The sequence below is a fragment of the Zonotrichia leucophrys genome, chromosome 4 (assembly GCF_028769735.1).
Source record: "Zonotrichia leucophrys gambelii isolate GWCS_2022_RI chromosome 4, RI_Zleu_2.0, whole genome shotgun sequence".
In the NCBI taxonomy this organism is placed as follows: domain Eukaryota; kingdom Metazoa; phylum Chordata; class Aves; order Passeriformes; family Passerellidae; genus Zonotrichia; species Zonotrichia leucophrys.
In genome coordinates this window covers 32,879,915-32,893,838 of record NC_088173.1, presented here as the reverse complement: position 1 = coordinate 32,893,838, position 13,924 = coordinate 32,879,915, and the positions used below count along the sequence as shown (strand labels likewise).

Genomic DNA, 13,924 nt, shown 5'->3' with positions numbered 1-13,924 from the left:
GTGGTTATATTGGTCTGCTGCTACACTACTTAATTTTATCTAGAAAAGTTAAGTTTCTGCAATGATGCTTGAGTATCTCCCAACTGAAAATTGTATCAATTACATCTATAAAATATCACAAACATTGAAGTTTGGAATAATTGATCAGTCTGAAATGAATTCCATTTTGTTTCTGTGGCTTGTATGATTCATTTTCTCAAAACATGCAAAAAACCCAACTTGTACATTGTTCATAGATGGCATTGCTTAGCAAATGCAGTTCTTTAGAATGCACCTTGTTATACTCACAATTTCCTCCCTTCCTCTTGGCTTCCCTCGAAAAACATTCAGGATATAAACTATTTGACTTCAGGATGGGAAAGGAAGTTTAATTTCCCTTGTTTAGTTCTGCCTTAGAAAGTGAGCAATTTGCCTTCACTAGCCTATGTGCATTTGCACTTTTATCAAGACCTTTTTGCCTGCTCTTGCATGAAGATGTGCCTGCTGCTTAAAACAGGTAAGATGTCCACAGACTTCGATCAGTTAAAGTTCAGCTGGACTAAGATTTTCTCTTATAGGTTCTCTTATATTTTTAAGTTTGACTTATGTGATACATGGCTTTACCAGAGCTTGGATTTGGAAACTCCTGTACTATTTTAAGAAGCAAAGAATTAATTAACGCATCAAATACTTTTTTTTCCCTTGCAGATAGCAGCAGCGACAAAGTTAGTATCAACAGCACTGGACTTGAATTATGGTTATTTTTCCTCTTGGAATAACCAGCATGTATTCTGGTTTTGCAAAATTTCAGCTCATACAGAGCTGCATATTTAAATTTTGCAAACAGCTTCAGCTTTTCTCAGTGTAATACATTCTCTTATCTGCATTGGACATGATGTGACTTTGCTCTCCACTGTGCTACATTTTGCAGCTCATTTTTATTCTACAAAACATTCGTGTGGTGTTTGTGTGTACTGATAAATTCTTGGTGCAACTCTGGTTCATTGGTGTTGGTAATACAACTAGTACATGATGAAATACAGTATAAAGATAAAATTGCTTTGAGAACTGTGGAATGAAGGGCTGGATTCTGAATTGATACAGGAAAAGAAAACTGACGTCCATATACTCTGATTTGTGCATATTAGGATGATAAATCATTGAGGTTTTATTGGCTTCTCTCTTCTCTCCTTGCCTCAAGGCTGAGGTAAGGGAGAGCCTGTCTCAGTGAGGTTTCCTTTGTCTCTGGCACCACCTTGTTGCCTCAGTGAGTCATTACCAGTAGACTCTTAAGCCTTACAAAGGAGACCAGCAGGACCAGAGAAGTCAGCGGGATTTTTTTCTTTATACCACTTTGTTATATAATAAATACGAAAGACTGCTTATTTCACTGGGGTACTTGCTAGAATTCAGTAAACTGCACATAAACCATAAAGTTTTCATGTATTTCCACACCTTTAATTACTGCTTTAACTTTCTCATTTCATTTTTGCTATTAACTGTTTAAGATGCTTTACTCCATTTTTCTCTGTTCTCCATCCTGAAATTGCCACTGCCTTTGTTTCTATACCTCTTTCTCTATTATCAACTTTGGTATGTGATACATGCTCTTCACTAATGTTGTGTGTCAAGAAATTAAATCTTTTGATTTAATTTTGTACTGTACCTTTCACATTCTTTCAAGTATTAAATATTTTTAAAGCTTAAGTTTTTACTAATGCATTCTATTCAATGGGCCTGATTCTTACTTGTTAACAGTTAACATAATTCCTCACTCATTTTCCACCTTTCTTCCCCAGAATTACTTTGAACCATTAAAGTACAGTGAGGAGGTAGTGTCAAAAATAAAAGTGACTTCTGAAGTTTTGTTGGTTTTATTACAAATTTTATGTCCTAGGAACTAGTTTTTCATAGTTTTCCTCCTGTAAATTGTGCAAAAAATAAATGTACACTTAGCAGGTCTTAGAGATTAATACTTTGGAATAACAAATGTAGAACTTAGGAGTAATTTATGTAGTTTGAGTCTTCTGTTCCCTTTTTCCAAATTTCCCGAATTGACACATTCTTTGCATCGCTTAATGGAATCACAGCTTTTAGATCCCTGTACTCTTTAAAGATGTGCTAGTCTAAGGATTGAGAATAGTCTTGATAATAATGATAAGTCTGTAGGTTACTGTAGGGAAAGTTTCCAGGTGGAACAATCACCCCACTGCTTTTCTTTCAAAGAGGATAGCTCCTCATTATCCCTGAGAATGTGGCCATGTATGCTTTCAGATGGCTGGTTCTGACCTAGGCTTTGCCAAGTGCCAACCACATGGGGTGTACTGGTGGTCCTTGCATGTGCACACATCTGTGCTGTGCCCCTCAGGAGCTAAAGGGAGAATTTGTCAAGGGGCACCTGATCTGACCTAGGTAGACTACTCTGCTTTAACAAAACAAATTTCCCTCTCATCCCTATAGGGAAATCACCATGAGTTTAATTAAAGTATGTGAGTTCTGTTGCAGTGGTTTTAGTAGTAGAAGTAGAATATGGCTATTATTTGGATTTTAGTGCCAATTCTCGCAAAACTAATCAGAATAATTAGCTACATTTCTGTTTCATTTCAGCTTTCTGACTTTTTCTTCTTTTCTTTTTTTTCCTTTTCCTGTTCACGCTGGGGAAACTTTCTCTTGCTGTCTTACTCTGTCGCCTCCAAGGAAAAACCCACCCAAACGGTAAAAGTCTAAACGTGTAGATGTCTTGATAATGCTGTCTTTTACTGTTTCGAGTGTTCTGTCAGTGAAACAAGGAGAAATATTTCAGAGGGTTAGAGTAATTATAAAAGGCACGTTTGGTTCAGAAAACTGCATCTGTGTTTAGCTGGGCCTCAGCTGCTGCCCTTCTGCACGGCCCCGTGCCTTTGTAGCTGGTGTGAGGCGAGGTGCTGTGTGCAGCCTGGCACTCACCGCCGTGTCTGTCCCCGGCACAGCCCCCCGCGGAAGCACATCGTGGACACCTACACGGAGTTCTACCACACGCCCACGCACAGCGACGCCAGCAAGAAGCGGCTGATCGAGGACACCGAGGACTGGCACCCGCGCACCGGCACCACGCAGAGCCGCTCCTTCCGCATCCTCGCCCAGATCACCGGCACGGATCACAGTGAGTGCCCCGGGGCGCCTGGAGCAATGGGCCATTCCCCTGCACACACTGCGTTTTTAAAGCTGGGGCTCAGGGGAGATAGAGAAAGGGAAATATTATTCTAAAATATTTCCCTCTAAATGTTACTCTGAAATAGATAATAAAGTTAAACCCTTCCGTTACTAAGTAGTTCAGGCTATATGCATTGCTGGGCATTATTCTGGATTGAGCTGAATTAACACATTCTAGATAAATCCTAAAATTTCCATTTCTACTGCCAAAGATATTGAAAGATTCATATTTGTTATTTCTTTTCCCCCTGTATCACCAAAATGGTGACATTCCTGATGAAATTTAGTGCTTCAGAAAAATTAGGTGTTTTCTGACACGTGGGAAGTCTTTGTCAGTCATGCAAAAGTATGTGATTTGCAATGATGTAACCAATCAGAAACATAAATCCGTAGGTCCTCAGTTTATTCCCTGGTTATGTTTCCACCCTCTACTTATGCTATGGTGTGATTACATGTATTGATGGAGTGGAACCAGTGATGAGGTGAAGGTCATTCCCAGTCATATAATTTTATGCTAAAACTTCAATTTCATGCTATGCTGTCAGCCATAAGTCACTGGCTGAGATTTGTGTTTTTGTGTGAAGACCACCGAAGTGCTGTCAGGGGCTTTGAGCTCTCATTCTTCAGCTTTTCTGAGCTAGAGCTGCAATAATGAAGGCATTGAGGAAATTGGACCTCCTCTCCAGGGGGAGATTTGATTAAATCAGCTATTTCTAGAAGCCAGTGATAACATTTCCCAAAATAAGGGTTATTGTCTGTTTGTGATAAATATTCTGACTTTGGGCTTGATTGTTCTGTGGTCCTGTGTTCAGTTCCCTTCATCAGTCCTTGTAAGGGCAGAGTATAGGGCCTGAACATCAAATAACATGTTATCCAGTAAAGATGAATTTATCATGTTGACAAATGCTGTAAGAAAATTACTGCAACTAGATTTGCCAGCCTTAAAATCAGGACTGGGAATTTTGCATTATCCCTTGTGTAGACCTCTAGAACCTTGGTGGGAAATAGCCTGGCTGCAAACAGACGCTTGGATTATCACCTGATATCAACCCACTGGATGTTCATCCGAAAGAAATACCTCTTAACTTCCATTCATCTTCACCTTCTCAAATCACCTTTCTCAATGCCAGCATGGGGAGTGGGCCAGGGGGAAGGACAGAAATCAGCAGAGCCACTTTTCAGCAGTCCTACTAGCAAAGGGGCTCTTGAAGTTCATGGACATAACTCCTGTCAATTGGGGCGGATTTAGAATCAAAGATTCCTAATGAGCCTTGTTGTAATTTGCTGCTGTAGTGAATGCATTGGCACAGCAGAGAATGTCAGTGTTGTGGTACGGTGTCTTTAGTGCCCTAGAAAATAAAAATTTCTGTTTCATTTCAGTGAAAGAACCAGAAAATGAAGCTGGGAAGAAGACTAAGTGAGTTTACATTTTTGTTACTTTAATACATTGCATGTTTGAATTCTTAACTTGTAATGTTTGGTGCACTTGTGTGACATCTGGGTGTTTTTAAAATGTTCCTCCCCTTTTTGCCTTTTACTTCAGCATGTCTAAATCAAGATCTTTTTCTCCGTAGACAAACCTTTGTAAAAGCTGTTGGTACAGTCCAGTAGTAATGTTTGTGCAGGAGTTTGTGTAGAGATTTTCTGTAAACTTGAACCGGTTTGGTTGCCTGTACGAGGTCAGCAAGTCTCATCGTGCATTTTTGATTTTGAGTGTGGATCTGATTGCAAGGCATAGCTGGGAGGTATTGCTGTTCTGGCTGCAAGTGAGGGTCAGCTGTCTCCTTGCTTTGGGATAAGCAGTGTTCAAAAGGAGCACCAACCTTTGGCTAAATCTAATGGTTCTTGAAGTCAGTGAGACTTTCTTCACTGGCTTTGACTAACACTGGATCCAGCTTTTTGACAGAGAGGAAGACAATGTGATAGAAGTAGTGCATGGAGTTTGCATGCTCACTTGTGAAACTGCTTAAGACAAACTTTCTTTCTTTCTTATTTTTCTTCTATCACTTCTTTCCACAGGGAAAAGGTTCCCATCCACGTCCTTAGCCCCAAATATACAAAATTACGTGACTGGCACCATGAAGTCTCAGCACGTGTTCTTAATGTCCAGTGATTTTACCCAAGTTAAAAAAGCAAAATAAAAACACTTCCTTCCTTTCTTCTTTTCCATCTGCTTTGCAAAAAAAAAAAAAAAAAGAAAAAAATGAAAAAGGAAAACATGTTTCAGTAGCCTTTCTGCGAGAGAAATTCTAGCCTTTTCTATACTTTTCTAACACTTTCCTACTGATGTGTAAAAAGTGAGATGAAATGTTTTTGTGCTAATCATTAGTTGATAAAAAAATACATATTTAAAACTTAACAACTTGGGTGGCTGAATCTCCCAGTGTGGGGGAGGAGATAGCTGTTTCAGTTCTTTTTTCTGACTGAAAGAAGTCATTTGCATTGCTGAGTTTGAGTTACTGTAGGCTGTTAGAAAGCAGAAAATTTTGATCAAATGAATAAGAAATTGTGTTACCTTGATTCTGGGGCTGGGGGAAGAAGATGAAGAGGGGATTGTATGCACCTATTTCAAATAATCGTACTTACCAGCAAAAATTATCTTGGATTTCATTAGATTTTCAGCAGGTCAGTTTTAGAGTGGTTGTAAATGTTTTACAAAGTGCAGCAAGAAGACAGACTGCTTTTAAGCAAAGAAAAGAAAAATTAAAAAAAATATTTTCCAATGTTTTGAATTGAAGTGAAAGCTCAATATAAAGATTCTGCTGCTTAGGCTAGTAATATGTTCATGTTTTGGAAAACTTATAAAACAATAATTGAGCAGAATGTTGCTGTGTAAGAGCTTCAACACATTTTCTAGCAGGGGCAAGATTAGACAGTAGTATTTATTTATTTACAGAGTGAAGCTTATGGGCTTTCTTGTGTTTATGAAAGCTTCACAGCTCTGTGGTTCTCATGTAAAATAATGTATTATAGTAGCTACACATCCATTAATTTATGCATTTTGAAGCTTGGAGAGTATTTTAATAAAAGTTGCTTTTATCTTAGCACTGTCTGGGTTTTTTTTTGAGTCTCTTGGACTCCTTGAATGTTCTTTTCTTGCATGGGGCTGACATTTCATGGCACCTTCACAGCCTGTAGGGAGAGAAACAATTAAATCCCTGATGCATAGTAGAAACATTCTGAATTGTTTAAAACTATCCTAGTATTTTACTTCCTGATCATCTTAAAAATGGGAGTACGTGTTTGTGTTGTTGAAATTGACACAAGATTTGCAGGAATCAATAAAATGGTTGACCCTTAGGGGAGTAAGAATTATATGAAGTAAAGCTCGCTGACAACTTTTGCAGTGCTTGTTGAACCAGCTAACATTTGAGACCTCCAACAAAGGTGATTGTGAAGCACATGTAAAAGCCCAGTTTCTCACAACTGCTCAGTGAGAACCATTGCAATTGGTTTGGGATTCTGCAGCTGACCTACATGCTCCTCTGATGGAATTGGTCCTGTGAACAGATGCTTCTGCAGAAGACTTGGCAGGGTTGTTTCTCTTTCCTTGCACAATGTCAGAATTTGAGAGGACCTTTGGAACCATTTTAAGTTTGATTTTCCTTTTCAGATGGTTTATGCTGCTATACAGTACAGCAGTAGCTTATGGTATTTGTCATTTTGTCTTTAGGAAAAGACAAACAGAAAATGGAGACTTCAGGTAATAGATAAGTTATCTAGCACTAACAGTCACCAATGTGGATGCCTAACACTGCACAGATTTGCTCTGGTAATGATAGCCCAAGGGATGTCACCTCTTGCACACTTTTTAGGTTAACTCCTTAAAGGACAGTAAGGGAAAACATTCACTTCAATAGCTTCACAAAAGAGTGTTTGGATGAGAAATGCCAATCAGTTTAATTTCCATGCCCATCCATCACGTAACTTGGCAGTGAGTACTGTGTTACTAAACCCAAGCGTGTTACTGAGTGCACATACACCACAGTATAATAATTTGATTATTGAGTACTGCACATTAAACTGGGAATGTGAAGTAGTGTATTTAAATTGTTCTGCTGGGCTTATATAATCTCTTTATGAACAGAACGAAATGTGAGCATTTCAGAGACCATCAATGTAATGAAAACTGTGAAATGTTGGAAAGGTTGTCACTTAGATTCTCTGTAAAGGTTTCTTTTTAAGGGCAAAATGGTTTGACCTTCAGGTATTTTTATGTTCTGGAGATGTCCCTAGGTAATGGGAATATTTTCATATTGTTATTAAACTTACCATTATGTTTCTCTATCTTACCAGCTCGTACTCTTTTGAAGGGTGAGTTGCTGTAGTGAGAAAAAGAATAAACACTCTCTAAATAATCAAAATAATAGAAGCCTCTGTTTTGAGTAAACATAGTCATAGAGTCTGTCTTTCAGGGATATGAAAGTAGTTTGAGAGAGACAGCCAAATTATTAGTTTTCTATAAATTCATTGTAAAAACACCACTATTTCCAGAAGTGGTTTATGGATGCATGAAATTAATTTAATTTATTGCTTGAAAGATGTCATCTCTTCTCCCAGTATCCCCATTGCACAGATCTTATTGGCATTCAATTTTGGATGTTTTCTTACTGTTCTCAAAAATGGACCACTTTTTCATTTGTATCTGACAAACATGCCCTGTTTCATGTCTGATTCCCAGCGTATGTCTGATCTTTGAAAACATATTATGAGTGTTTTTTATATAAATGAATGAGCTTTAGAGATCTCCTAGAAATATCAATGTGACAATGAAATGGAAACTTCTCTTTCATCAGAGATCTTCAGTAAAATATCCAAATTTAATAATATTCAGCTTTTCAGGCAGGCATTGTCCAAGACAGATGTTCTGTGTGGTTTTTACTATTGTTTATTTCTAAGCTGCAACCCACTAGGGATTTTTGTTTGGATAAAATAGATTTTTCTCTGCAGCAGCTGGAAAGATAGGATATAGAAAGAGAAAGCCCTCACTGAAATGTATAGATTGCAGCTTTTAAATCAGTTACTTAAAACTTAGGCAGGTGTCTAGCCTTAGTATAAAGTTTATGTGGTTTAGATTATTTCTATTTCTGCAGTACCCTGTTTCCAAGGTGTTTGTTTTAAATGTTCACTTTTAACCATCTCCTTTTGAGCAACCAGCTCTGGATTTGGTTTTAGCCTTAAATTGTAAAGTCAGTTCATTGTCCTCAGTGAAGGTTTTCCAGATTTGTAGTTTAGTTGATCCACAGTGACTGGAAAATATTTGTCCTACTCTCAGTCAGTCTTGAAACAATCTGTCATAAAATCATGTATTTACTTTTCTCTCCCCTATGTCATAAATATATGTAAAGCCTACCTGCAGACCTACCTGATGGAGCGGGAACCCAGGATACCTGTATTAATATTGATAAAAAATCCGTAGTTACCCCGACTTTGGAGAGGCCACCTGCACCAGAATTTCCATCCACACCTTTACCACCTTTGAGGTCTGCTCCCTGGTCATTTTTAAATCTGTTCCATAATTTTCAACTGAAGGGTCCCTATTCTAATAAGATACTTAATTCTGCATACTAACATAAGAAAAAAAAAGGCAGAAATGACTGCCCCTGTGGCTAATTTAGTCTGCTCAAAACATATTGTTGTGATTGCTCTCTACCTTGTAGTTTACCTTTTTTGTGTGGTTTACAGTCTGGCAGGTGCTTTTCTTCAAGCAGTTCTTTAAGAGAACATTTTTTAGATTATTTTTTTCCTATAACAACTGAATCACAGAAAGGATATGAAAAATACTGAGAAATACATAGTGTAATGTTCACAAAACTAACCCCTCCACAAAGTTGTAGCAAAAAGCATACAAAGCTTTGGTGTGAATCCCACTAGTGCTTGTGTCACTTTCAGTATGTTCTAAAGCTGTTTTCTATCATATAATATTATCCCAAATTAATGTATTCCAGCTTTGTAAGTGTCCAATACTACTTGGCCTTCTGAGTTTTAAAACAGCAAGGATGCTCTCAGCCTTCACTGGAAGTGTGATACTTCTTATGTGTGATACTCAAAAATGATGTGTTTTGCATCATTTTTAACTGCTCAATTGTATTTTACTATCAGTTTCATGGTCTTTTTGGAGGTTTTTTGGGGTTTGGGTTCTTTTTTTCTTCTCAGTTTACTAACACTTTCATGCACAGTGTTTCCTCTTCTGCATATTATTTTAATGTGGATTAAAAATCTCTTTCTCTGTGTGTCTTCACTTGGGTGTTTTTTACTGTGAATGGAGTGAAAACAGTGCTAGACCAGAACCTGCAGCTGCTCTTTTGCTGATAGCAGATTCCTGCCCTGGCAGTGTCCCCTCTCCCAGACTTTCTGAACATATTGCTGCTCCTGCGAGGTAAATAATTCACAGGGGTTTTGATTCAGTTTACAATCTATCCTCTTCTAGCCTGGGTTTGTCTGCCTTGGAGGAGAGAGGGTTGTTTGTCATTCGCTTAGAATAAACTTCATTAAGCCGCTGTGACTAGGGATTTTCCTGGAGATGGTAGTAGGGGGAGGGAGAAAAATTAAATAAAAACAAGGGAATGCATGAACAGTCTTGTGGATACTAATTAAAACAAGATGCAATATTTAGTGTGTGTATCCTATCAGTGGGTGTCCACCATATAACTTGGAGTAACTTTTTAATGGTCTCAACAAGCCAAAAGTGAATATGGATTTAGAAATATAAAAATAATTTTCTAAAATGTGGGTTATTTAATTTATAACACACTGTTGTGCTGTGATGCAGTCACAGAACACTAGGAGATTATCTGGCAAATTTCCTGTCACTGGCCTTGGATAGTTTTACTGGCGCTTACCTTGGCAAATTGCTGGTGCTTTGGAGGTAACTTGTGAGTACTAAACAGGAACAGTAATTTTAGGTAGAAGAGAGCAACAATACTTTGGAGGGTGATTGATTGTTACTGTTACTGAAGGTCAATAACATTTTCTCATGGTTTATCTTACATTGTGCCAGAGTTTTTGAGTTCCAGGTAGCATGCACAAGCACAAAGTCATAGCACGAAACAAAGCTGTTTCTGTAAAAATGAGAATTAAATGAACAGTGCCTGGTCCTGCCAGGCCTTAGACAGACATTCATGGAATACACTGTTGCCTACACCTGTGTGGGCTTTCTGCTGTTGGAAAATTGATAATAAGACTTGGAACTGACCAGTTTTAAACCTTTAAAGTAGCGTTCTCAACTTATTGAGAGAAGAGGAAATCTGACAACCAAATAGAAGTCTATTATGTTGTCTTTTGAGGACATTTTTGTTGAGCGGGAGAAGCAGGTATGTTCATGAGCTAACATGAGCTTAGGATGAGATGGAGGCTGATGGGCTGGTGGGTTCTTTTATGGTGACATTTGGTTTGAGCCAATACAGTAAAAAAGATTTGGTTGTGATGTTTTCAGCAGCAAATTCTCTTAGATTAACACAGATGAAAAATACACACAGAAGATGTATGACAAGACTCCTGGTGATTTTATTTTTTAAGCAGAAAACCTGGGATGAAAAAGGCACTGAAAAAAGTACTGCTTCCGTAATGGATTTTCATGTCTACCAGTGAAACTTCAGTATGATTACACCTACTTGCCCCATCCATGGATGTGTGCAAGGCCAGGTTGGATGGAGCTCTGGGCAAAGTCTAGTGAAAGCTGTCCCTGCCCACAGCAGGAAGGTTGGAAGTAGCTGACCTTTAAGGTCCCTTCCAATCCAGACTATGTTATGATTCTGCTGAGCTGTAGATGCCTTGCAGATACCACTGCAGCTGCTGTGTTCTGAGTACCAAGGAGTCATGTCTAAATCCTAGCTCTGCATCTGAATCCAGGCAAAAGAAATTTAAATCTAATCTTACTCAAGACCTATATCTCTAAATGTTGTTATTTGGCAAAATTAACCTAGCAAGAGAGCAACTTTAAAATGTGAAATCTGAAAAGCAGCTATGTTCCAACTATTTGTTCAGGATGAGAGCCAAAGTACTTTTATAAATAAAAAAGTAGATGGTAAGAATTTTCTGCTCAAGAAGGGCAGAAATTGGAGCAGCTTCTGCAGAGCTGTCGAGAGAAGATGTAGCATTGAGTGTGGGAAGGAGAACAATTTGATGATGGTTATTTGATGCAGCTGTGTAGTCTGAATTCTCCCCTGAACTGAGAGGTCATCAGTGTAGCAGTTACAGTTGATATTTATATTTTGTTACTGAGCAGGTGCTGCTGCTTTAATAATGCTCTTTTGAGTGGAAAATACAGCAAATCTGGTCTTCAAATCCCTTTTTTAGTAAAATGGTAGCTATTGGAAAGCTGCATGGAGCAATTCATAAATGCCATGTCAGGCTTTTAGTAAAGAAAAATTGGGCCATCCAAGGGTGAGTAGACTTGCTACTGAAGCCTTGAATTTGTTGACAAAGACTCGCCTAGGTCCCTATTTTCCGAATGGGCTCCATCTTTTCTTGGCTGAAGCTCTGTAAATTTTATCAGCCACTACTTAACCACCAAGAAGGAGAAAGCTTGCTGTGAAATGTATGGAGGATCTGGATTTGATTTCTAGATTAAAGTTAAGTGAGCTGCTTATAAGGTAGACCTCATAATGGTTTTTTATTGTAGTTTTAAAGTCTTAAAATAGTTGTATCTCTGTATAACCAACTACTGTAAGTTATAGTGTATTATTTATTACTCTATTTCATGTATGTGATGTCCTCCTGTAAGTTTAACAGTAAAATAACAGTAAAATACTTAAGAGCAATGACAGCGTTTCCAGAAAGTTCCAAAAAGTCATCTCAAGAAGTAATCCTGGCAGCATTAGACCATGTAAACCACAGAATTTGGCACTTCCAGAGAAAGCATATACCTAATATTAAACAGATGTGGTGCCAGCAGGTCTTTAGATTGTATTTTATAGACATGCCTTTTGCAGTCATGCAGATCTACTTTTATATTTTCTTTCAATGGAATTATTCCTGATATAAATACAAAGGCTTAGTAATATGTAATAATAGGTATTAGTCCTGATTTTTGTTGTGCACTTTCTCATAAGGAGACAGCCAGGAACATTCTCTGCAGAAATTGTAGTTTGGGAGAAGAGGAGGTCTCAGGCTGACTGTACTAAAACTGTCAAGAGTTTTTATGGCTGTTTCGGTGTGATGACAAGCAAGAGGAAGCAAAATACAGGGGAGAAATATTGCTCTCTTGTGGTGAATCTACTTGTCCTTCTTCTTTCTATTATTATATAGAATTTTTGTTTGAGAACCTTTTGGAAGTCTTAGGCAAGTGCACACCTCATCTTCCCTTCAGTTGTTCAGGTTTTAAATTCCAGCAGCCAAGTAGCCTCTGTGTCTGAAGTGTCTTTTCCTGACACTAGGTAGTTTCTTGCATACTGGTTGTGCTCTTGTTCAAGTTATCATCTTTTAAGTAACTACCCAAATAGTTTAGGTTTGTGGTTAAACAAGTGCTCAAGCTTTAGCTGTAAAAATGCCTCCAAAAATTGTTTTCATCATGGTGTGATTCCCAGGGCATGAGTATTTGGTTCCTACAGAATGTGCAAGAATTACAGATGCAAGAATACCAGCTAGAAAGAGTTGGCCATTGCTATTATGTATTTTTAATCAAATGAGAAGTTTCTTCTCTGTATATTGTCTCATTATAATTACTCATGAAATTAACATCAACTAGGAAGATAACCGCGCCTGCTCCAGATGCAGCAAGCTCTCTGCCGGCGGACGAAGCACCTGCTGTCCCCAAGATGTGTGCAGTGGCCACACAGACCACCGAGTTCCCGCTGCCTGCTGACCCCGCTGGGGGGCTGCCTTCTGCAGCCCTGCCTGTGGGAGCAGCCCTCGGGCTGCCTCCTGCCCCTGCCAGGTACATCCGTGCCGGCTGAGTGCAGTCAGAAACTGCAGTTTTACACACAATGAATCACAGAGTCCTTTGGTTTGCAAGGGACCTTAAGGATCATTTAATTCAAATGCTCCTGTCATGGGCAGGGACACTTCCCACTAGACCAGATTGCTTGGGGCCCCATCCAGCCTGGAGGTGAACGTTTCCAGGGTTGGGTGTCCACAGCTTCTCTGGGCAATGTTTTCCAGTGCCTCACCATCCTCATAGTAAAGAATTCCTTCCTAATACCTAATCTAAGTCTCTCCTCTTTAGATTTAAAGCCATACAGTTTCACCTGATTATTTTTTTGATGATGATGCTGTCCAGATGGAGCAGCTCAAGGGTTTCCTGACCCTCATAGTGCTGTGGCAATTTATATAGTAATTAGAAATTCAAGTAGCTTTTAGGCAAAACTTCTAAAGATAATTTAAAAATTAAAGTGGCCTTTTGATCAAGGAGGAAAAGCAGTCATTGGTAGGAGATTGAGTTGGGTTCTGTTGCCAGAAGTTGGTTACACGAGGAGAATATAGTCACCCTTGCTACAAAGTGTGTTTAAATTATCCAGTAGCCCAAAGTTTTTGGAGGAGAATACAAGCTTTAACTTGTGTAATGATTGGACGACATCCAGAATATAAGTATTTACCAATAGGGAGAGAAAGTGTTTCACTCAGTAATTAACACTACAGGATACCTGAAAAAAACATACCTGTTTTGTTTGTTTGTTCATGGGTAAGGATAGCTTTAGGAAAAAATTTTAAATGAACTCCTGAGCTTTAGTTAGTATTGGCAGAGGTGTAATAAGTGTTTGATTAATGACTTCTCTTCTCTTCCTGCTTTTGGGCAGGCATGAAGCATCTCTGC

At 38.6% G+C, this 13,924-nt stretch overlaps 1 protein-coding gene across 6 annotated transcripts in view; it reads left to right on the top strand.

Moving 5' to 3' along the window:
* PDLIM5 (PDZ and LIM domain 5) overlaps positions 1-13,924 on the top strand; it is a 125,694-nt gene that overhangs the window by 73,167 nt on the left and 38,603 nt on the right. For 2 of the 6 annotated variants that reach the window (XM_064711051.1, XM_064711049.1), the window contains exons 6-8: positions 2,677-2,694; positions 2,949-3,121; positions 4,552-4,588. In XM_064711051.1, coding sequence (XP_064567121.1) covers positions 2,677-2,694; positions 2,949-3,121; positions 4,552-4,588 — 228 coding nt within the window. Of the gene's footprint in view, positions 1-2,676; positions 2,695-2,948; positions 3,122-4,551; positions 4,589-5,190; positions 6,125-13,924 lie in introns of those variants that run through there. The other 4 variants (XM_064711052.1, XM_064711050.1, XM_064711053.1 and 1 more) reach the window with 3 other exon arrangements.